Here is a 25,460-nt window from a genome sequence, read left to right as displayed (position 1 = left end):
ATCATATATCAGTGTAGGGGCTGTTCCCCCCCCTCCTCTACACCATCATATATCAGTGTAGGGGCTGTTCCCCCCTCCACTACACCATCATATATCAGTGTAGGGGCTGTTCCCCCCCTCCTCTACACCATCATATATCAGTGTAGGGGCTGTTCCCCCCTCCACTACACCATCATATATCAGTGTAGGGGCTGTTCCCCTCCACTACACCATCATATATCAGTGTAGGGGCTGTTCCCCCCAGTGTAGGGGCTGTTCCCTCCTCTACACCATCATATATCAGTGTAGGGGCTGTTCCCCCCTCCACTACACCATCATATATCAGTGTAGGGGCTGTCCCCCCCTCCTCTACACCATCATATATCAGTGTAGGGGCTGTTCCCCCCTCCACTACACCATCATATATCAGTGTAGGGGCTGTTCCCCTCCCCTCCTCTACACCATCATATATCAGTGTAGGGGCTGTTCCCCTCCACTACACCATCATATATCAGTGTAGGGGCTGTTCCCCCCCTCCACTACACCATCATATATCAGTGTAGGGGCTGTTCCCCCTCCACTACACCATCATATATCAGTGTAGGGGCTGTGCCCCCCCTCCTCTACACCATCATATATCAGTGTATGGGCTGTTCCCCTCCTCTACACCATCATATATCAGTGTAGGGGCTGTCCCCCCCCTCCACTACACCATCATATATCAGTGTAGGGGCTGTTCCCCTCCACTACACCATCATATATCAGTGTAGGGGCTGTTCCCCTCCACTACACCATCATATATCAGTGTAGGGGCTGTTCCCCCCCTCCTCTACACCATCATATATCAGTGTAGGGGCTGTTCCCCTCCACTACACCATCATATATCAGTGTAGGGGCTGTCCCCCCCCTCCTCTACACCATCATATATCAGTGTAGGGGCTGTTCCCCTCCACTACACCATCATATATCAGTGGGGGCTGTTACCCCCTCCACTACACCATCATATATCAGTGTATGGGCTGTTCCCCCACTACACCATCATATATCAGTGTAGGGGCTACACCATCATATATCAGTGTAGGGGCTGTTCCCCCCCACTACACCATCATATATCAGTGTAGGGGCTGTCCCCCCCTCCTCTACACCATCATATATCAGTGTAGGGGCTGTCCCCCCCCCTCCTCTACACCATCATATATCAGTGTAGGGGCTGTCCCCTCCCCTCCTCTACACCATCATATATCAGTGTAGGGGCTGTTCCCCCCTCCTCTACACCATCATATATCAGTGTAGGGGCTGTTCCCCCCCTCCTCTACACCATCATATATCAGTGTAGGGCTGTCCCCCCCCTCCTCTACACCATCATATATCAGTGTAGGGGCTGTCCCCCCTCCTCTACACCATCATATATCAGTGTAGGGGCTGTTCCCCCCCTCCTCTACACCATCATATATCAGTGTAGGGGCTGTTCCCCCCTCCTCTACACCATCATATATCAGTGTAGGGGCTGTTCCCCCCCCTCCACTACACCATCATATATCAGTGTAGGGGCTGTTCCCTCCTCTACACCATCATATATCAGTGTAGGGCTGTTCCCCTCCACTACACCATCATATATCAGTATAGGGGCTGTTCCCCCTCCACTACACCATCATATATCAGTGTAGGGGCTGTCCCCCCCCCTCCTCTACACCATCATATATCAGTGTAGGGGCTGTTCCCCTCCTCTACACCATCATATATCAGTGTAGGGGCTGTTCCCCCTCCTCTACACCATCATATATCAGTGTAGGGGCTGTTCCCCTCCACTACACCATCATATATCAGTGTAGGGGCTGTTCCCCTCCTCTACACCATCATATATCAGTGTAGGGGCTGTTCCCCTCCACTACACCATCATATATCAGTGTAGGGGCTGTTCCCCTCCTCTACACCATCATATATCAGTGTAGGGGCTGTTCCCCTCCCCCTCCTCTACACCATCATATATCAGTGTAGGGGCTGTTCCCCTCCTCTACACCATCATATATCAGTGTAGGGGCTTTTCCCCTCCTCTACACCATCATATATCAGTGTAGGGGCTGTTCCCCTCCACTACACCATCATATATCAGTGTAGGGGCTGTTCCCCTCCTCTACACCATCATATATCAGTGTAGTGGCTGTCCCCCCCTCCTCTACACCATCATATATCAGTGTAGTGGCTGTCCCCCCCTCCTCTACACCATCATATATCAGTGTAGTGGCTGCCCCCCCCTCCTCTACACCATCATATATCAGTGTAGGGCTGTTCCCCCTCCCCTCCTCTACACCATCATATATCAGTGTAGGGGCTGTTCCCCCCATCCACTACACCATCATATATCAGTGTAGGGGCTGTTCCCCCCCTCCTCTACACCATCATATATCAGTGTAGGGGCTGTTCCCCTCCACTACACCATCATATATCAGTGTAGGGGCTGTTCCCTCCACTACACCATCATATATCAGTGTAGGGGCTGTCCCCCCCTCCGATACACCATCATATATCAGTGTAGGGGCTGTCCCCCCCTCCTCTACACCATCATATATCAGTGTAGGGGCTGTTCCCCCCCTCCTCTACACCATCATATATCAGTGTAGGGGCTGTTCCCCCTCCTCTACACCATCATATATCAGTGTAGGGGCTGTTCCCTCCTCTACACCATCATATATCAGTGTAGGGGCTGTCCCCCCCCTCCTCTACACCATCATATATCAGTGTAGGGGCTCACACCATCATATATCAGTGTAGGGGCTGTTCCCCCCCCTCCTCTACACCATCATATATCAGTGTAGGGGCTGTTCCCCCCCTCCTCTACACCATCATATATCAGTGTAGGGGCTGTTCCCCCTCCACTACACCATCATATATCAGTGTAGGGGCTGCTCCTCTACACCATCATATATCAGTGTAGGGGCTGTTCCCCTCCACTACACCATCATATATCAGTATAGGGGCTGTTCCCCCTCCACTACACCATCATATATCAGTGTACCCCCCTCCTCTACACATCATATATCAGTGTAGGGGCTGTTCCCCCCTCTACACCATCATATATCAGTGTAGGGGCTGTTCCCCTCCACTACACCATCATATATCAGTGTAGGGGCTGTTCCCTCCTCTACACCATCATATATCAGTGTAGGGGCTGTTCCCCCCCCTCCTCTACACCATCATATATCAGTGTAGGGGCTGTTCCCCTCCTCTACACCATCATATATCAGTGTAGGGGCTTTTCCCCTCCTCTACACCATCATATATCAGTGTAGGGGCTGTTCCCCTCCACTACACCATCATATATCAGTGTAGGGGCTGTTCCCCTCCTCTACACCATCATATATCAGTGTAGTGGCTGTCCCCCCCACTACACCATCATATATCAGTGTAGTGGCTGTCCCCCCCCTCCTCTACACCATCATATATCAGTGTAGTGGCTGCCCCCCCCTCCTCTACACCATCATATATCAGTGTAGGGGCTGTTCCCCTCCCCTCCTCTACACCATCATATATCAGTGTAGGGGCTGTTCCCCCCATCCACTACACCATCATATATCAGTGTAGGGGCTGTTCCCCCCCCTCCTCTACACCATCATATATCAGTGTAGGGGCTGTTCCCCTCCACTACACCATCATATATCAGTGTAGGGGCTGTTCCCCCTCCACTACACCATCATATATCAGTGTAGGGGCTGTCCCCCCCCCTCCGATCCATCATATATCAGTGTAGGGGCTGTCCCCCCTCCTCTACACCATCATATATCAGTGTAGGGGCTGTTCCCCTCCACTACACCATCATATATCAGTGTAGGGGCTGTCCCCCCCTCCACTACACCATCATATATCAGTGTAGGGTTGGTCATGGCGCTTGTAACGCCAGGGTAGTGGGTTCGATCCCCGGGACCACCCATACGTAGAATGTATGCACACATGGCTGTAAGTCACCAAATCATATATCAGTGTAGGGGCTGTCCCCCCCCCTCCACTACACCATCATATATCAGTGTAGGGGCTGTTCACCTCCACTACACCATCATATATCAGTGTAGGGGCTGTCCCCCCTCCTCTACACCATCATATATCAGTGTAGGGGTGTTCCCCCCTCCTCTACACCATCATATATCAGTATAGGGGCTATACACCATCATATATCAGTGTAGGGGCTGTCCCCCCCCTCCTCTACACCATCATATATCAGTGTAGGGGCTGTTCCCCCTCCTCTACACCATCATATATCAGTGTAGGGGCTGTTCCCCCCCCTCCTCTACACCATCATATATCAGTGTAGGGGCTGTTCCCCTCCACTACACCATCATATATCAGTGTAGGGCTGTTCCCCTCCACTACACCATCATATATCAGTGTAGGGGCTGTCCCCCCTCCTCTACACCATCATATATCAGTGTAGGGGCTGTTCCCTCCACTACACCATCATATATCAGTGTAGGGGCTGTCCCCTCCTCTACACCATCATATATCAGTGTAGGGGCTGTTCCCCTCCACTACACCATCATATATCAGTGTAGGGGCTGTTCCCCCACTCCATCTATATCACCCCCTCCATCATATATCAGTGTAGGGGCTGTCCCCCCTCTACACCATCATATATCAGTGTAGGGGCTGTCCCCCTCCACTACACCATCATATATCAGTGTAGGGGCTGTCCCCCCACTACACCATCATATATCAGTGTAGGGGCTGTCCCCCTCCACTACACCATCATATATCAGTGTAGGGGCTGTTCCCCTCCACTACACCATCATATATCAGTGTAGGGGCTGTTCCCCTCCACTACACCATCATATATCAGTGTAGGGGCTGTTCCCCCTCTACACCATCATATATCATTGTAGGGGCTGTTCCCCTCCACTACACCATCATATATCAGTGTAGGGGCTGTCCCCCCCTCCTCTACACCATCATATAGCAGTGTAGGGGCTGTCCCCCCCTCCTCTACACCATCATATATCAGTGTAGGGGCTGTCCCCCCCCCCTCCTCTACACCATCATATATCAGTGTAGGGGCTGTCCCCCCCCTCTACACCATCATATATCAGTGTAGGGGCTGTCCCCCTCCTCTACACCATCATATATCAGTGTAGGGGTGTAGGGGCTGTTCCCCCTCCTCTACACCATCATATATCAGTGTAGGGGCTGTTCCCCTCCACTACACCATCATATATCAGTGTAGGGGCTGTTCCCCCTCCTCTACACCATCATATATCAGTGTAGGGGCTGTCCCCCTCCACTACACCATCATATATCAGTGTAGGGGCTGTTCCCCCTCCTCTACACCATCATATATCAGTGTAGGAGCTGTTCCCCTCCACTACACCATCATATATCAGTGTAGGGGCTGTTCCCCTCCACTACACCATCATATATCAGTGTAGGGGCTGTTCCCCTCCACTACACCATCATATATCAGTGTATGGGCTGTTCCCCTCCACTACACCATCATATATCAGTGTAGGGGCTGTCCCCCTCCTCTACACCATCATATATCAGTGTAGGGGCTGTCCCCCCCCCCTCCTCTACACCATCATATAGCAGTGTAGGGGCTGTTCCCCTGTAGCAGTTACAGATCCATTCAGCTATGGAGCCTCCATCCTAATAAACTACACTGTAGTAGTTACAGATCCATACAGCTATGGAGCCTCCATCCTACTAAACTACAAGCTTATATATATACAGGACCAGTCAAAACTTGACACCTCCTCATTCAAGGGTTTCTCTTTATTTTCTACATTGTAAAATATACTCAGCGAAAAAAAGAAACATCCTCTCACTGTCAACTGAGTTTATTTTCAGCAAACTTAACTAAAGTAAATATTTGTATGAACATAACAAGATTTAACAACCGAGACATAAACTGAACAAGTTCCACAGACGTGTGACTAACATAAATGGAATAATGTGTCCCTGACCAAATGGGGGGTCAAAATCAAAAGTAACAGTCTGTATCTGCTGTGGCCACCAGCTGCATTAAGTACTGCAGTGCATCTCCTCCTCATGGACTGCACCAGATTTGCCAGTTCTTGCTGTGAGATGTTACCCCACTCTTCCACCAAGGCACCTGCAAGTTCCCGGACATTTCTGGGGGGAATGGCCCTAGCCATCACCCTTCGATCCAACAAGTCCCAGACGTGCTCAATGAGGATTGAGAGGCAGAACACTGATATTCCTGTCTTGCAGGAAATCACGCACAGAACGAGCAGTATGATTGGTGGCATTGTCATGCTGGAGGGTCATGTCAGGATGAGCCTGCAGGAAGGGTACCACATGAGGGAGGAGGATGTCTTCCCTGTAACACACAGCATTGAGATTGCCTGCAATGACAACAAGCTCAGTCCGATGATGCTGTGAAACATACTTGGGTAACTCTGTATTTGGGCTGCAATCTGAGGTGCAGTTAACTCTAATGAATTTATCCTCTGCAGCTGTGGTAACTCGGCGTCTTCCTGTGGCAGTTCTCATGAGAGCCAGTTTCCTCATAGCGCCTGATGTTTTTTGCGACTGTACTTGAAGAATCTTTCAAAGTTCTTAATTTTCCTGATTGACCTTCATGTCTTAAAGTAATGATGGATTGTCGTTTCTCTTTGCTTATTTGAGCTGTTCTTGACATAATATGGACTTGGTCTTTTACCCAATATACCATATCTTCTGTATACCACCCCTACCTTGTCACAACACAACTGATTGGCTCAAACGCATTAAGAAGGAAAGAAATTCCACAAATTAACTTAACAAGGCACACCTGTAATCGAAATGCATTCCAGGTGATTACGTCATGAAGCTGGTTGAGAGAATGCCAAGAGTGTGCAAAGCTGTCATCAAGGCAAAGGGTTCCACCCTACTTTGAAGAATCTCAAAAATAAAAAAACAAATGTAGACCTATTTGTGAGTATGATAAAATATATACAATTAGATTTCATGACAAAAACACAAATTCTCAGTCAAAACCATAAGCCAGAACATGTATTTCCACAATGAGTAGTGACATAAGGAGTATGTATTCTCTCATGCTCTTTCAGGACCATTAATTGGGTAAAACTCTTTCCACACTGAGATCATTGGAAAGGCTTCTCCCCTGTGTGTGCCCTCTCATGACTTTTCAGGCTCCTTAATTGGGTAAAACTCTTTCCACACCGAGAGCATTTGAAAGGCTTCTCTCCTGTGTGTATTCTCTCATGTGTTCTCAGGTTCCCAATCCGAGTAAAACTCTTTCCACACTGCGAGCATTGGAATGGCTTTTCACCAGTGTGTATTCTCTTATGCTCTTTCAGTTGCCCTGACCAACTGAAACTCTTTTCACAATGGGAACAGTGGTAAGGCTTTTCCCCTGTGTGTGTTCTCTCGTGTGATTTCATGTCCCCTGATCGGGAAAATGTATTTCCACACTGAGAGCATTGGAATGGTTTTTCCCCTGTGTGTTTTCTCCAATGAACTTTCAGTTGTGCTGGCTCGATAAATCTCTTTCCACACTGGAAGCAGTGGTAAGGCTTATCTCCTGTGTGTATTCTCTCATGTGATTTTAGGTTCCCTAACCGGGTAAAACTCATTCCACACTGAGAGCAGTTGTAAGACTTCTTCTCTGCGTGTGTTCTCTTGTGGTTTTTAAGATTCCCTAAATGGTTAAAACTCTTTTCACACTGGGAACAGTGGTGTCGTCTCGTTGGTTCAGACGTCTCTGGTTCCTCTGAGTCGGGTCTCTCTTCTGCCAAATACAAACAGAGTGGTTAAAACAGGGAGACCTGCATGGAATCTCCACATACATTTTAGTAATTTAGTCAGACCCTCTTATCCAGAGAGACTTACAGTCAAGTGCTCTTAGCATGTTCTCCATTGTCTCTTAGCATGTGATGCATGTGCTCCATTGTCTCTTAGCATGTGATGCATGTGCTCCATTGTCTCTTAGCATGTGATGTATGTGCTCCATTGTCTCTTAGCATGTGATGCATGTGCTCCATTGTCTCTTAGCATGTGATGCATGTGCTCCATTGTCTCTTAGCATGTGATGTATGTGCTCCATTGTCTCTTAGCATGTGTTGCATGTGCTCCATTGTTCACATGACCCATGTATTTTACACTGTGTGGCTTTAAGGGAATAGTATGGTCACTATTCAGAGCAACTTGTTCGTGCATCCATCTTAAGGTAGCTAGGTGAGACAACCACAACAGTGATAGTAAATACAGTTTCCCTCAGTTAGTGCATCCATCTTAAGGTAGCTTGGTGAGACAACCACAACAGTGATAGTTAACATGTCTCAGATGAGCTACGTATTCACCGATTGGATGGTTTCTCTCATCGAGCGGGTTCTAGAAGTATAGCTCCAATGTAAAGCAGACTTCTTCATTTTAGAAATACATCTTGGCCTCTCCACAAAGAGCATGAAGCAGATGACAACTTTCCTGCCATTCTTGACTATGGTGGGCGCCATTTACCAGAATGCAGCAGATAATACTCTTAAACCCTCCGGATGCCGTCTACCTTGGCGCCCTTCTTTTTATCACAGGTGACAGTTTAAATCACTGCATCCTGTATCAGGTGACAGTTTTAATCACTGCACTTCTTATGTGATCTCAGGCTGATACAGAGAGACTCATCCATGCATTTATTACAAGCAGGCTTGACTACTGTAATGCTCTCCTGGCTGGTCTACCCAAGAACGCCTTTGGTCAACTGCAAAGCATACAGTATGCTGCAGCACAGGTACTGACCAAGACCAGACAGAGAACATACTGATTTTAAGGTCTCTGTACTGGCTGCCTGTGAGTTTTAGAATTAATTTTTTAAATTATTCTATTGGTTTTTAAATCAATCCATGATTGAGCACCAATACATGTCAGACATGTTTTTAAGTGATGTACCCAGTAGGTCCCTCAGGTCCTCTGGCCTTTTAACTATCCCAAAGCCTAGGACCAAGAGGCATGGAGAGGGAGCCTTTAGTTACTATACCCCCAGACTCTGGACTAGACGGCTAGAGAACCTGAGGGGGACCAAGAGGCATGGAGAGGGAGCCTTTAGTTACTATACCCCCAGACTCTGGACTAGATGGCTAGAGAACCTGAGGGGGACCAAGAGGCATGGAGAGGGAGCCTTTAGTTACTATACCCCCAGACTCTGGACTAGACGGCTAGAGAACCTGAGGGGGACCAAGAGGCATGGAGAGGGAGCCTTTAGTTACTATACCCCCAGACTCTGGACTAGACGGCTAGAGAACCTGAGGGGGACCAAGAGGCATGGAGAGGGAGCCTTTAGTTACTATACCCCCAGACTCTGGACTAGACGGCTAGAGAACCTGAGGGGGACCATGAGGATTTGAATATTTAGCATGCTCCGAACACCTGTGTGTAAGCTAACTGGGGAGGAAGTTTAGTTCGACAATTGGAACCATACACAGTGTTTAGATCCGCGCAAAACTGCTACAGTCTCTTTTCTATTTCAAATAATCTTTGTCGCTGACATGAACTATAACGGGCACATCAGCGTGTTGGAGCACAGCGTCGGAAATGTAGTTTACATGGAGCCAAATGTGGGTGAATGTAATGGCTGAAAACCCTACATACATAGAAGGGTTTTCGAGAGCTTAAATATTACTAATGTAAAAGTCCATGTACCAATCAGATTGGCCCTTTAACAATTCCTACAGTACTGAACAACCTATTCATGTGTAGACAGTACAGAGTCTATGCCCATTTTTAAGACAATACTCACTGGTGTTAATCAGATCTTCAGTCTCCTTTTCATCTCCTTCCTCCTCTTTCACTCCCAAAACATCGTCCTCTTCCTCTCTAAAAGGTTCTTCTACTTCTTTCCCTATAATATCCTCCTCTTCCTCCTGTTTAATTCTGAAAGCTTCTACCTCTCCCTCTTCCTCTGTGACAGCCTCTATCTCCTCTTCCTCTTCCACTGTGACAGCCTCTATCCCCCCTTCCTCTTTTACTGTGACAGCCTCTATCCCCTCTTCCACTCCAAAAATATCTTTCTTTTTTTTCACAATAACATCCTCCTCTTCCTCCTTTTTTATTCTTAAAGCTTCTACATCTGCCTCTTTCACTACAAAAATATATTTCTCTTCTTTCACTATAACAGACTCCTCTTCCTCCTTTTTGATTCTGAAAGCTTCTACCTCCTCCTCTACCACCGTGACAGCCTCTATCTCCTCTTCCTCTTTCACTCCAAAAATATTTTTCTCTTTTTTCACTTTAACATCCTCCTGTTCTTCTGTCGGTGTGATTCCCTCCTCTTTTATTCTGAAAGCTTCTTCTTCTTTTACGACAACATTCAGCTCCAGAGCTCCTTTCTCCGTCCAGTAGACATCCTCTTCTTTAGCAAGGGGCGAGTAGTTTAGTGAGCTCATGGTAAGGGACGTTAGCTAGCTAGGTAGCATTAGCGACTAGCCTAGTGCTAACCTCAGAATCAAATCAATCTGAACAAATTAATAAATTGAACAAGTACGTTAAGTTAACTCCTATATACATACAAATAATAGTGTCTAAAACACCTATTAATATACACAAAATAGTCAAAGTAGCTCCAATTATTCGGTTTTATGTAGCTACCGATGTGGCTGATCCGGTAGTCTACAGCCTCCCGTCCACTAGATTATACGTCACGCAAGAAGAATCACCTGAAATACTCATATCGCCATCTGCTGACTGGAGTGGGTAACGCAGATTAGAAAACAATGTCAGTGGGCAGCACAATTATCCACTCCATCAAATCCAATCTAATTTGTCAAATTCGCCGAATACAACAGCTGTAGACCTTACCGTGAAACGCTTACTCACAAGCCCTTTAACTAACAATCTCCTTATTTTACTAGGGGAAAAATGTAATACACAAATCAACATACATGATGGAAAAGGGCCTTTTTTAACAAATTGATTTGGAAAATGATTTAGAATCATTCAAGCGTATGTAACGGATGTGAAACGGCTAGCTAGTTAGCGGTGGTGCGCGCTAAATAGCGTTTCAATCGGTGACGTCACATGCTCTGAGACCTTGAAGCTCAGCAAGAGCCGCAGCTTTTGTGGGGCGATGGGTAACGATGCTTCATGGGTGACTGTTGTTAATGTGCGCAGAGGGTCCCTAGTTCGCGCCCCGGTATGGGCGAGGGGACAGACGTAAAGTTATACTGTTACACGTATACAAAACGTCCCGAATTTATTGACTACATGTCTGTGTTTGAAATACGGATTTTTTTTTCCTCTTTACCAAAGAGCACCTTCTATCTACCAAAATGTACTATTGTGTACCTTAGTAGCGCTTCCCTTCCTCCTCTTTCTACTATATTTCTACATATAGACACTACCAGTCAAAAGTTTTAGGACACTGACTCATTCAAGTTTTTTATTTTTTATTTTTTACAGTTTTCTACATTGTAGATAATAGTGAAGACATCAAACACATATGGAATCATGTAGTAACCAAAAAAGTGTAAAACAAATCAAAATATATTTGAGATTCTTCAAATAGCCACCCTCTCGGCATTCTCTCAAACAGCTGCAAACCATCTCAATTTTAGTTTAGTTTATTTTATTTTTACAGGGACAGTGCACATTAATCAACGTTTCAGTAAAAGTGCCGGTTTTAGCCAGCCGGCTAATTTTCAACCGCAGTCCCTGGGCAGGTTATTAAAAACAATTACAATATAGACAATAGCACCATAGAACAAGCAAGACATAGCAACATAGGACAAGCAAGACATAGCATACAGACAGAGCAACATAGAACAATTTTACTAGGCAAGTCAGTTAAGAACAAATTCTTATTTCCAATGACGGCCTAGGAACAATGGGTTAACTGCCTGTTCAGGGGCAGAACGACAGATTTGTACCTTGTCAGCTCGGGGATTCGAACTTGCCACCTTCCAGTTACTAGTCCAACGCTCTAACCACTAGGCAACCCTGCCACCCCAATATGGTTGAGGTCGAGGGATTGTGGAGGCCAGGTCATCTGATGCAGCACTCCATAACTCTCCTTCTTGGTAAAATAGCCCTGACACAGCCTGGAGGTGTGGTGGGTCATCGTCCTGTTGAAAAACAAATGATAGTCCAACTAAGTCCAAACCAGACGGGGTGGCGTACCGCTGCAGAATGCTGTGGTAGCCATGCTGGCTAAGTGTGAACCAGTCCAAACCACTGCAGAATGCTGTGGTAGCCATGCTGGCTAAGTTTGCCTTGAATTCTAAATAAATCACTGATCACTGACAGTGTCACCAGCACAGCACAGCACCCCAACCCCATAACACCTCCTCCTCCATGCTTCACGGTGGGAAACACACATGCAGAGATCATCTGTTCACCCACACCGCGTATCACAAAGACACAGTGGTTGGAACCAAAAATCTCCAATTTGGACACCAGACCAAAGGACGCCGGTCTAATGTCCATTGCTCGTGTTTCTTGGCCCAAGCAAGTCTCTTCTTCTAATTGCTGTCCTTGACTAGTGGTTTCCTTGCAGCAATTCGACCATGAAGGCCTGATTCACGCAGTCTCCTCTGAACCGATGATGTTGAGATGTGTCTGTTATTTGAACTTTGTGAAGCATTTATTTGGGCTGAAATTTCTGAGGCTGATTTTTCAATGTAGAAAAGAAGCCATTTAAAAACAACCAGATGTGATGTTCTCTTACTTCTTACAGCCAATAGTTTCCTCCAAGGCTGACCTGCCCATTAGGCAGATTGAGAAGGGCGTCATTTTCCAAGCTCAATTGACCAAGACGCACCGCCAACAACACATAATTCTGCCAAAAAACAATGAAAACTTCTCTTATCCAGTGGCATATGGGATATTTAGGTGAGTCGCCACATGAAGCAGGGCCACTTTGCCAATCGTGGACAGATACGGCCTTTACCTGTGCAGAGCAAATGCCCCTTTGCCCTTCCAGTCTCCTAATTGCCTTTTTTGGTTGGTGTTATCATTTGCATAAAAACATTTGGCGTTGTTGTACTAAGCCCATTGCTTGCAAGTTGTTGTTAAATTAGTGTTTTGCATTTTCCTTCTACTTCCTGAAGAGGAAACAGAGAGGAATGCCTGTGTCTCTCAGATTGTCTACACTACGTGTAGCTGTTAGCGATGATTCTGATTGTCTACAGTATGTGTAGCTGTTAGCGATGATTCTGATCGTCCACCACTATGTGTAGCTGTTAGCGATGATTCTGATTGTCCACCACTGTGTGTAGCTGTTAGCGATGATGCTGATTGTCTCCCACTATGTAGCTGTTAGTGATGATGCTGATTGTCTCCCACTATGTAGCTGTTAGCGATGATTCTGATTGTCTACCACTGTGTGTAGCTGTTAGCGATGATGCTAATGATCCACTATGTGTAGCTGTTAGCGATGATGCTAATGATCCACTACAGTGGGGCAAAAAAACGTATTTAGTCAGCCACCAATTGTGCATGTTCTCCCACTTAAAAAGATGAGAGAGGCCTGCAATTTCCATCATAGGTACACTTCAACTATGACAGACAAAATGAGGGGAGAAAATCCAGAAAATCACATTGTAGGATTTTTTATGAATTTATTTGCAAATTATGGTGGAAAATAAGTATATGTGTGTGAATACCCCATTACACCATGTGAATACACTACTACCCCTGTGGATACCCTACCACACCGTTACCCCTGGGAATTCCCTACAGCATTATCCCCACAAATTCCCTACTACACCATTACCCCCTGTGAATACCCTACTACGCTATTATCCCCGTGAATACCCTACTACACCATTACCCCCATGAATACCCTACTACACTATTACCCCTGTGAATACCCTACACCATTACCCCCTGTGAATACCCTACTACACTATTACCCCTGTGAATACCCTACACCATTACCCCCTGTGAATACCCTACACCATTACCCCCTGTGAATACCCTACTACACCATTACCCCTGTGAATACCCTACTACACCATTACCCCCCGTGAATACCCTACTACACTATTACCCCTGTGAATACCCTACAGCACCATTACCCCATGTGAACAACCTACTATACTATTACCCCCTGTGAATACCCTACTACACTATTACCCCCTGTGAATACCCTACTACACCATTACCCCATGTGAATACCCTACTACACCATTACCCCATGTGAAAAACCTACTACACTATTACCCCCTGTGAATACCCTACTACACTATTACCCCATGTGAATACCCTACTACACCATTACCCCCTGTGAATACCCTACTACACTATTATCCCCGTGAATACCCTACTACACTATTACCCCCTGTGAATACCCTACTACACTATTACCCCCATGAATACCCTACTACATCATTACCCCCGCGAATACCCTACTACACTATTACCCCTGTGAATACCCTACTACACTATTACCCCCTGTGAATACCCTACTACACTATTACCCCGTGAATACACTACTACACCATTGTATCTTCTATTGTTGACCAATGTTTTTCGTTTAAGTAAGCATGTTTAAGAAGGCTATTGCTCCAAAATGAACACCGTTTCGTTATTTAACAGTAGGCTAAATTCACTGAAGAGTAATTGAAAGCCACATTCGCAATGCTTTTAGTGTAGGGCAAATGTAACCCTGCACTGGGTAACTATGTGTGTATTGCGTCACTATGTGTGTACATGTGTTTTTGGAGACCCCTCTGGCAAGAATGTAGTATTATTCTAGATTTGAAAATTATATACATTTACATTTACATTTAAGTCATTTAGCAGACGCTCTTATCCAGAGCGACTTACAAATTGGAAATATATCCCAGAGACTATCAACAATATTTTTTACAATACATTCGGTTGATTTCTTTCATAAAATAATGACATAAATATATGTGAGGACAAAGACTCACACAGACTTCAAGAACCAAACTGACAGACTGTCTGGATGAGGACACTGAGAACCAGACTGACAGACTGTCTGGATGAGGACACTGAGAACCAGACTGACAGACTGTCTGGATGAGGACACTGAGAACCAGACTGACAGACTGTCTGGATGAGGACACTGAGAACCAGTCTGACAGACTGTCTGGATGAGGACACTGAGAACCAGACTGACAGACTGTCTGGATGAGGACACTGAGAAGACTTTCTAGATGAGGACACTGAGAACCAGACTGACAGACTGTCTGGATGAGGACACTGAGAACCAGAATGACAGACTTTCTAGATGAGGACATCAAGTCGCGTAACATCGCTCCAATCAGGCTGCGTAACATTGCTCCCATCAGGCCGCGTAACATAACTCCAATCAGGCCGCGTAACATCGCTCCCATCAGGCCGCGTAACATAACTCCAATCAGGCCGTGTAACATCGCTCCAATCGGGCCGCGTAACATAACTCCAATCAGGCTGCGTAACATCGCTCCCATCAGGCCGCGTAACATAACTCCAATCAGGCCGCGTATCATCGCTCCAATCAGGTCGCGTAACATCGCTCCAAACCGGGGCAGCATAACATCGCTCCAATCACCCGCGTAACATCGCTCCCATCAAGCTGTTCTTCACTACTGCTGACAGGAATCCCAGTAAGGCTTCTTTCCAGACCTCAAACCAAAAAAAAACATCACCCCTGTTTTATAAAACCTCTATTGGCTTCCTGTTTAGGAAGCTTCCTGTTTTCTCACCTCTATTGGCTAACTGTTTTATTCATATTTTGGCTAACTGTTTTATAAAACCTCTATTGGCTTCCTGTTAAGTATCAAATGTCAGATTGTGCTGCTCACCTTTAAGGTTCTCCAGAGTTAATGCACCTTCACACATATGCTACAACTTCTAGAGAACTACTCCCCAGCACCACACTACCATCATCAGACTAACAGCCTACACTATTCAGAAAAAAACTGTTGCATTAATCAAGTCCTTTTTATAATCAGCACATGTTTTATTCTGACATAGTGGAATAATACTGATGGGAACATTCATGGAGGTATTGAATGTTTTTAATGTCCAACGTTATCATCAGAACAACATGTTCATATTCCTCGATGACGCAAATTAAGTTATTTATATGAATATATGCCATTTAGCAGACGCTTTTATCCAAAGCGACTTACAGTCATGCGTGCATACATTCTACGTATGGGTGGTCCCGGGGATCGAACCCACTACCCTGGCGTTACAAGCGCCATGCTGTACCAACTGAGCTACAGAAGTCAACGAAACACAACAACAACTAAATTAAAGAGGTTTCAAGGTTAGAATAAAGAAATCTGAATGATATTAATCTACTTGTTCATTTACAATTTGAAATATCCAAATCGTCAAATTAAACATCCACATTTGTATCCATCCATTCAATTAATCAAAGCGGAATACACATTTCATTTGATTAAATCAGATTTGAGATATTTGGAGGTTAAAATAAAAAAAACAAATGTAGGCCTAATTGTGAGTATGATTTTATATATACAATTAAATTTCATGTCAACATCTAAAAACAAAAATTCTTAATCAAATACATAAGTCAGAACACAGCCTCTCTTTTCTCTCATGTGATTTCAGGTCCTCTGAAAGTGTATTTGGGCAATGAGGAGCAGTGGTATGTCTTCTCCTCCCATGTTTGTACTTTCTCATGCTCTTTCAAGTCCTTTAAAAGGAACAAAACCCTTTTCACACTGGAAAAAGAGGTGAGGCTAGCCAACTTTGTGTGTCACCTTATGCATTTTCAGGTTCCCTAACCAGGTAAAACGCTTTCCACACTGACGGCATTGGAACGGCTTCTCTCCTGTGTGTGTCATCTCGTGCGTTTTCAAGTTCCCTAACCGGGTATAACTCTTTCCACACTGCGAGCATTGGAATGGCTTCTCTCTTGTGTGTATTCTCTTATGCACTTTCAGATGCGATGACTGGAAAAATCCCTTACTACACTGAGAGCATTGGAAAGGCCTCTCTACAGAGTGTGTTCTCTCAGGATTTTTCATGTCCCCTAATGACACATACTTACTTTTTTCACACTGGGAGAGGTTACATGGCTTTTCTCCTGTGTGTGTATACAGCTTATGTGATTTAAGGGACCCCAACCTTCTAAAACTCTTTCCACAATGCGAGCAGTGGTAAGGCTTCACTCCTGTGTGTGTTCTCTCATGCTCTTTCAGTTGCCCTGACCAGCTAAAACTACTTTTACAATGGGAACAGTGATAAGGCTTTTCCCCTGTGTGTGTTCTTTCATGTGATTTCAGGTCCCCTGATCGTGAAAATGTATTTCCACACTGAGAGCATTGGAATGGTTTTTCTCCTGTGTGTATTCTCTTATGTATTTTAAGGTTCCCTAACTTCGCAAAACTCTTTTCACACTGTGAGCAGTTGTAAGGCTTCACTCCTGTGTGTATTCGCTCATGCATTTTTTGTTCCCTAAACGGGTAAAACTCTTTCCGCATTGAGAACAGTGGTAAGGCTTTTCCCCCGTGTGTGTTCTTTCGTGAGATTTCAGGTCCCCTGATCGGGAAAATGTCCTTCCACACTGAGAGCATTGGAATGTTTTTTCTCCTGTGTGTGTTCTCTTATGCTCGTTCAGATGTGATGACTTGAAAAAACTCTTTCCACACTGGGAACAATGGTAAGGCTTATCTCCTGTGTGTATTCTCTCGTGTTCTTTCAGTTGCCCAGACCAGCTAAAACTCTTTCCACACTGAGAGCAGCTGTAAGACTTCTTCTCTGCGTGTGTTCTCTTGTGGTTTTTAAGACTCCCTAAATGGGTATAACTCTTTCCACACTGGGAACAGTGGTGTCGTCTCACTGGTTCAGACGTCTCTGGTTCCTCTGAGTCGGGTCGCTCTTCTGTTAAAGATAAACAGAGTGGTTAAAACAGGGAGACCTGAATGAAATCTCCACAAACATTTTAGTCATTTAGTCAGACCCTCTTATCCAGAGAGACTTACAGTCAAGTGCTCTTAGCATGTGATGCATGTGCTCCATTGTCTCTTAGCATGTGTTGCATGTGCTCCAATGTTCACATGACCCATGTATTTTACACTGTGTGGCTTTAAGGGAATAGTATGGTCACTATTCAGAGCAACTTGCAGTTAGTACATCCATCTTAAGGTAGCTTGGTGAGACAACCACAACAGTGATAGTAAATATAGTTTCCCTCAATGAAATGGAATAATTTATAATGACCTGGCCTGTGTCCCATAATAGAACCACCCAATGGTATTATGCATTCACATACACATAATTAACATTCTAAAATATGTCAGAATAATGTGGGCTTGCCTGACTAAATAAACAGCATGCTCCCCACACAAACACACTATTGAAGTCTGTCCATGTGGTAGTAGTCAGTCTGTCCATGTGGTAGTCGTCAGTCTGTCCATGTGGTAGTCGTCAGTCTGTCCATGTGGTAGTCGTCAGTCTGTCCATGTGGTAGTCGTCAGTCTGTCCATGTGGTAGTCGTCAGTCTGTCCATGTGGTACTAGTCAGTCTGTCCATGTGGTAGTAGTCAGTCTGTCCATGTGGTAGTAGTCAGTCTGTCCATGTGGTAGTAGTCAGTCTGTCCATGTGGTAGTAGTCAGTCTGTCCATGTGGTAGTAGTCAGTCTGTTCATGTGGTAGTAGTGGTAGTAGTCAGTCTGTCCATGTGGTAGTAGTGATAGTAGTCAGTCTGTCCATGTGGTACTAGTCAGTCTGTTCATGTGGTAGTAGTCAGTCTGTCCATGTGGTAGTAGTCAGTCTGTCCATGTGGTAGTAGTCAGTCTGTCCATGTGGTAGTAGTCAGTCTGTCCATGTGGTAGTAGTGATAGTAGTCAGTCTGTCCATGTGGTAGTAGTGGTAGTAGTCAGTCTGTCCATGTGGTAGTAGTGATAGTAGTCAGTCTGTCCATGTGGTACTAGTCAGTCTGTCCATGTGGTAGTAGTCAGTCTGTCCATGTGGTAGTGGTCAGTCTGTCCATGTGGTAGTGGTCAGTCTGTCCATGTGGTAGTAGTCTGTCCATGTGGTAGTAGTCTGTCCATGTGGTAGTAGTGGTAGTAGTCAGTCTGTCCATGTGGTAGTAGTCAGTCTGTCCATGTGGTAGTAGTCAGTCTGTCCATGTGGTAGTAGTGGTACTAGTCAGTCTGTCCATGTGGTAGTAGTCAGTCTGTCCATGTGGTAGTAGTGGTACTAGTCAGTCTGTCCATGTGGTAGTAGTGGTACTAGTCAGTCTGTCCATGTGGTAGTAGTCAGTCTGTCCATGTGGTAGTAGTCAGTCTGTCCATGTGGTAGTAGTCAGTCTGTCCATGTGGTAGTAGTGGTAGTAGTCAGTCTGTCCATGTGGTAGTAGTGGTAGTAGTCAGTCTGTCCATGTGGTACTAGTCAGTCTGTCCATGTGGTACTAGTCAGTCTGTCCATGTGGTAGTAGTGGTAGTAGTCAGTCTGTCCATGTGGTAGTAGTCAGTCTGTCCATGTGGTAGTAGTCAGTCTGTCCATGTGGTAGTAGTGGTACTAGTCAGTCTGTCCATGTGGTAGTAGTCAGTCTGTCCATGTGGTAGTAGTCAGTCTGTCCATGTGGTAGTAGTCAGTCTGTCCATGTGGTAGTAGTCAGTCTGTCCATGTGGTAGTAGTCAGTCTGTCCATGTGGTAGTAGTCAGTCTGTCCATGTGGTAGTAGTCAGTCTGTCCATGTGGTACTAGTCAGTCTGTCCATGAGGTAGTAGTCAGTCTGTCCATGTGGTAGTAGTCAGTCTGTCCATGTGGTAGTAGTCAGTCTGTCCATGTGGTAGTAGTCAGTCTGTCCATGTGGTAGTAGTCAGTCTGTCCATGTGGTAGTAGTCAGTCTGTCCATGAGGTAGTAGTCAGTCTGTCCATGTGGTACTAGTCAGTCTGTCCATGAGGTAGTAGTCAGTCTGTCCATGTGGTACTAGTCAGTCTGTCCATGTGGTAGTAGTCAGTCTGTCCATGTGGTAGTAGTGGTAGTAGTCAGTCTGTACATGTGGTAGTAGTCAGTCTGTCCATGAGGTAGTAGTCAGTCTGTCCATGTGGTACTAGTCAGTCTGTCCATGTGGTACTAGTCAGTCTGTCCATGTGGTACTAGTCAGTCTGTCCATGAGGTAGTAGTCAGTCTGTCCATGTGTTAGTAGTCAGTCTGTCCATGTGGTAGTAGTCAGTCTGTCCATGTTGTAGTAGTCAGTCTGTTCATGTGATAGTAGTCAGTCTGTCCATGTGGTAGTAGTCAGTCTGTCCATGTGGTAGTAGTCAGTCTGTCCATGTGGTACTAGTCAGTCTGTCCATGTGGTAGTAGTGGTACTAGTCAGTCTGTCCATGTGGTAGTAGTGGTAGTAGTCAGTCTGTCCATGTGGTAGTAGTCAGTCTGTCCATGTGGTACTAGTCAAATGAAAGCCAGTCAAGTGGCGGACACCAACGCCGCCCTTTAGGACGAGCTATATACTGCAGAGGAGAGCCCCTGAGGAAAACGAGGCTACGTGCCGACGATCTCCACCACCAAGCTTGACCGTTGCTATGAGGTTCTTGCTGTGGAATGCAGTGATTGGTTTTCACCAGACATAACAGGACCCCATTATCATGGAAAATGGCTCTCTCATACATGACAGTAGTGTTTTTTAGATAAAAAGATACGTGTTTATAAAACACATCAGGCCAGGTTTCCCAAAAACATCTTTGGTGACTAGTAAGTATGTTTTAAACTTCCTGCTTCAGGCTGAATGTGTCAATATGTAGTTTATACGTGTATATAATCTATGAGCAGATATTGTCTTCTCGCAATTTGCTAAGAAATCCCTTCCGCCTCACTTTATTCAGAGAAGATCTCCGCTAAACATAGAATCAAGAAGTTTATCTGACAGTGACCTCCGATAACTTCAGGACAAAGTTGACCAGGCCTGTAAATACACAGTTGACCAGGCCTATACATACAAGGTTGACCTATAAATACACAGTTGACCAGGCCTATAAATACACAGTTGACCAGGCCTATAAATACACAGATGACCAGGCATATAAATACACAGTTGACCAGGCCTATAAATACACAGTTGACCAGGCCTATAAATACACAGTTGACCAGGCCTATAAATACACAGTTGACCTACAAATACACAGTTGACCAGGCCTATAAATACACAGTTGACCAGGCCTATAAATACACAGTTGACCAGGCCTATAAATACACAGTTGACCAGGCCTATAAATACACAGTTGACCAGGCCTATAATTACACAGTTGACCAGGCCTATAAATACACAGTTGACCAGGCCTATAAATACACAGTTGACCAGGCCTATAAATACACAGTTGACCAGGCCTATAAATACAAAGTTGCCAAAGTCTTACAAACAATTTACCCTTCGCTAAGCACTGAACCCCTTGATTACTGTTGCAACCCCGGACAACATTTTCCCAGGAGGCCCCATTCCCCAACTACAGGAGAAAACCCCTCACAATGATCTCAACATGCGTTTTTAATACACAATCAAATTAAACACGGCCTACCGCTTGTTAATCAGAAAACTCTCTGGAAGGTTGTGGTGGACAGCAGACGAAAGTTGTATTCATAATATAGCTAATTTAGCTAGCTAACATACATTTAGAGAAGTTTTGCCATGGTTCTCATTGGCTTTCATGCATTCTAATATAACAGTTCTGACTACATATTTTATATAGGATTGAGGTCAGGGCTTTGTAATGGCCACTCCAATACCTTGACTCAAATCAAATCAAATCAAATTTTATTTGTCACATACACATGGTTAGCAGATGTTAATGCGAGTGTAGCGAAATGCTTGTGCTTCTAGTTCCGACAATGCAGTGATAACCAACAAGTAATCTAACTAACAATTCCAAAACTACAGTCTTATACACAGTGTAAGGGGATAAGGAACATGTACATAAGGACATATGAATGAGTGATGGTACAGAGCAGCATACAGTAGATGGTATCGAGTACAGTATATACATATGAGATGAGTGTGTAGACAAAGTAAACAAAGTGGCATAGTTAAAGTGGCTAGTGATACATGTGTTACATAAGGATGCAGTCGATGTTGTAGAGTACAGTATATACATATGTATATGAGATGAATAATGTAGGGTAAGTAACATTATATAAGGTAGCATTGTTTAAAGTGGCTAGTGATATATTTACATCATTTCCCATCAATTCCCATTATTAAAATGGCTGGAGTTGGGTCAGTGTCAATGACAGTGTGTTGGCAGCAGCCACTCAATGTTAGTGGTGGCTATTTAACAGTCTGATGGCCTTGAGATAGAAGCTGTTTTTCAGTCTCTCGGTCCCAGCTTTGATGCACCTGTACTGACCTCGCCTTCTGGATGATAGCGGGGTGAACAGGCAGTGGTTCGGGTGGTTGATGTCCTTGATGATCTTTATGGCCTTCCTGTAACAACGGGTGGTGTAGGTGTCCTGGAGGGCAGGTAGTTTGCCCCCGGTGATGCGTTGTGCAGTCCTCACTACCCTCTGGAGAGCCTTACGGTTGAGGGCGGAGCAGTTGCCGTACCAGGCGGTGATACAGCCCGCCAGGATGCTCTCGATTGTGCATCTGTAGAAGTTTGTGAGTGCTTTTGGTGACAAGCCGAATTTCTTCAGCCTCCTGAGGTTGAATAGGCGCTGCTGCGCCTTCTTCACGGCGCTGTCAGTGTGAGTGGACCAATTCAGTTTGTCTGTGATGTGTATGCCGAGGAACTTAAAACTAGCTACCCTCTCCACTACTGTTCCATCGATGTGGATAGGGGGTGTTCCCTCTGCTGTTTCCTGAAGTCCACAATCATCTCCTTAGTTTTGTTGACGTTGAGTGTGAGGTTATTTTCCTGACACCACACTCCAAGGGCCCTCACCTCCTCCCTGTAGGCCGTCTCGTCGTTGTTGGTAATCAAGCCTACCACTGTTGTGTCGTCCGCAAACTTGATGATTGAGTTGGAGGCGTGCGTGGCCACGCAGTCGTGGGTGAACAGGGAGTACAGGAGAGGGCTCAGAACGCACCCTTGTGGGGCCCCCGTGTTGAGGATCAGCGGGGAGGAGATGTTGTTGCCTACCCTCACCACCTGGGGGCGGCCCGTCAGGAAGTCCAGTACCCAGTTGCACAGGGCGGGGTCGAGACCCAGGGTCTCGAGCTTGATGACGAGCTTGGAGGGTACTATGGTGTTGAATGCCGAGCTGTAGTCGATGAACAGCATTCTCACATAGGTATTCCTCTTGTCCAGGTGGGTTAGGGCAGTGTGCAGTGTGGTTGAGATTGCATCGTCTGTGGACCTGTTTGGGCGGTAAGCAAATTGGAGTGGGTCTAGGGTGTCAGGTAGGGTGGAGGTGATATGGCCATTTTGCCACAAATTTGGAAGTGTGCTTGAGGTCATTGTCCATTTGGAAGACCCATTTGCGACCAAGTAACGTAAACCATATACAAATATGATGATGTCATAATGAATTCATGACACGTGATTGAACAAATACGATGATGTCACAATGAATTCATGACACGTGATTGAACAAATACGATGATGTCATAATGAATTCATGACACGTGATTGAACAAATATGATGATGTGGGGCGGCAGGGTAGCCTAGTGGGAAGAGCGGTTCAAACCCCCGAGCTGACAAGGTACAAATCTGTCGTTCTGGCCCTGAACAGGCAGTTAACCCACTGTTCCCAGGCCGTCATTGAAAATAAGAATTTGTTCTTAGCTTACTTGCCTGGTTAAATAAAGGTAAAATAAATGAATAAAATAAAAAACTGAACGAAGCACTGCATGAAGAGATATGGGAAGCATTTGATCCATTACTAACAATACAGTACAGACCAACATATCCAAGTGTAGAACTTCAGTAGAATGCACCTTAAAAACCACACAATGATTCAACAACAGCAGAGGATGTGCCTCTGTTTTTAAAGACAATACTCACTGGAGTTAATCAGATCTCCAGTCTCCTCCTCCAATGTGACAGTAATCTCGCCCTCCTCCTTCAATCCAAACTCTTCCTTTTCTTCTTTAGCAATAAAATCCTCTTCTTGCACTCTGAAGTCTTCTTCCTCTTTTTTCACCGTAACTTCTTCCTCTTTCACTGTAACCTCTTCCTCTTTCATGAGAGTTTCTTTCTCCGTCCAGCAGACCTCTTCTTTAGCAGGGAGGGAGTAGTTTAGTGAGTTCATGGTCGGGATGCTAGCTAGCTAGTTAGCATTAGTGCTGAACTAATTTAGCAAACCAGCTAGCTGACTACTAACAACGTAAAATGAAATTAAATGCGGCAACTAGCTATACAACATAAGTTTGCTTAAAACACAGAGGCTAATATACACAGAAAGTGTATAAAGAGCTTTAATGTTTCGGCTATATTTGCTAGCAAGCTACCGAAGAGGCTTAACTAGCTGTTGTTTAAAGAAGCGTCCCGTCCACTAGATTATACGTCACACCAGCAGCTTCGCCTGCAAAACGCCCTCTATTGACTGGAGTTGGTAACGCAGTTCAGGGAAAAGTTTATTTTATTGCCATTTACGAACTTGAATACACGACATGGGTACATGTATTTCACAATATAGTTTGTCTATGGACAGACTGAATGAGTTGCAATGTTGTACAGCAAGCTTGGGCCCAACTAGTCAAGCAGTATGTTAAGGGAGGGGGCCATAGCATTATCATATCATTGAAGTACAGTTTTGCTGTCTCTGTAATCAAACAATGCCGTATGTATAGAACATTATAGGAGACGCAAACATGAGTCACTGAGCCACTTTGTAACATGGGACGATTTCTGCTGTGAGTTCTTGTGCAGCTTGTTGTTTCTCTTTGCATGCACACATCACTGTATAATCTGCATGTGTACTTTGGACCCAGTACAGACAGAAGGCAGATCATTACTGTAGAGGCTGATCAGGAGGGGCCCCAGTAAACAGCTAGGCCTGTTTCCACACGTGCAAACTGCTGGCTTCCCCAATAGCATAGGCCTATACACTTGTGGTTTGAAACAATCCACATCTATTTAAGTGTTTTGAATCATTTTATTTAGACAGGAGTAATTATGTAATTTTGGCAAAATCACAGTCTCTGATATGTATTATAATCCAAGGGGCAAGAGACAGGTCGTGGACAGACAAAGGATCATAAACAAGGTCAGAGTCCAGGAGGGAGAGAATGGCAGGCGTGCTGGAGGGGAGGGCAGGGCAGGCAGAATGGGCAGGCGGGTTCAGAGTCAAGGCAGGCAAGGGTCAAAACTGGGAGGACCAGCGATGAGGGGGCAGGCGCACGGCAAAACCACACTTGATAAGAGAAGACGAACAGACAGACAGATAACACAGGTATAAATACCCAGGGACTAAATGGGGAAAACGGGTGACACCTGGAGGTGGGTGGAGACAATCACAAAGACAGGTGAAACAGATCAGGACAAAGCATCTGAACTGTGAACCGCCAACTTTCCTTTCTAATTCACAAGAGGCTGAAGCCAGAGATCTGTATATAACGACGAGATGCCCATGTCTCCACCATAACAACGTGAGTCGTTGTCCCTAAAACGTGTATGTAGACG

General features: G+C 45.3%; 2 protein-coding genes across 2 annotated transcripts; both read right to left on the bottom strand.

Moving 5' to 3' along the window:
* Window positions 1-6,780: 6,780 nt before the first annotated feature.
* On the bottom strand, window positions 6,781-10,484 carry LOC124021641 (zinc finger protein 391-like). Its single transcript, XM_046336776.1, has 2 exons — window positions 9,716-10,484; window positions 6,781-7,714 (listed from the first exon to the last, which is right to left on the bottom strand). The coding sequence occupies exons 1-2, from the start codon at window positions 10,359-10,361 to the stop codon at window positions 7,068-7,070; spliced, it is 1,293 nt and encodes a 430-aa protein (XP_046192732.1). The 5' UTR covers window positions 10,362-10,484; the 3' UTR covers window positions 6,781-7,067.
* A 5,803-nt stretch (window positions 10,485-16,287) lies between these two features.
* Window positions 16,288-24,331, bottom strand: LOC124021640 (zinc finger and SCAN domain-containing protein 2-like). Its single transcript, XM_046336775.1, has 2 exons — window positions 23,841-24,331; window positions 16,288-17,775 (listed from the first exon to the last, which is right to left on the bottom strand). Exons 1-2 carry the CDS (start codon window positions 24,085-24,087, stop codon window positions 17,312-17,314), a joined length of 711 nt encoding a protein of 236 aa, XP_046192731.1. The 5' UTR covers window positions 24,088-24,331; the 3' UTR covers window positions 16,288-17,311.
* Between the last annotated feature and the right edge of the window lie 1,129 nt (window positions 24,332-25,460).

The sequence above is a fragment of the Oncorhynchus gorbuscha genome, unplaced genomic scaffold (assembly GCF_021184085.1).
Source record: "Oncorhynchus gorbuscha isolate QuinsamMale2020 ecotype Even-year unplaced genomic scaffold, OgorEven_v1.0 Un_scaffold_1156, whole genome shotgun sequence".
NCBI lineage: Eukaryota > Metazoa > Chordata > Actinopteri > Salmoniformes > Salmonidae > Oncorhynchus > Oncorhynchus gorbuscha.
Note: the sequence above shows the minus strand (reverse complement) of the source record. Positions and strands in the feature narration are given on the sequence as shown.

What these genes read in the sequence shown, in the direction of transcription:
- LOC124021641 (XM_046336776.1), bottom strand. Translation starts at nt 10,361, where the DNA reads ATGAGCTCACTAAACTACTCGCCCCTTGCTAAAGAAGAGGATGTCTAC. An exon ending in TGAAGATCTGATTAACACCA is followed by an intron (nt 7,715 to 9,715) that starts GTGAGTATTGTC and finishes TGTATTTGGCAG; the next exon opens with AAGAGAGACCCGACTCAGAG.
- LOC124021640 (XM_046336775.1), bottom strand. Translation starts at nt 24,087, where the DNA reads ATGAACTCACTAAACTACTCCCTCCCTGCTAAAGAAGAGGTCTGCTGG. An exon ending in TGGAGATCTGATTAACTCCA is followed by an intron (nt 17,776 to 23,840) that starts GTGAGTATTGTC and finishes TATCTTTAACAG; the next exon opens with AAGAGCGACCCGACTCAGAG.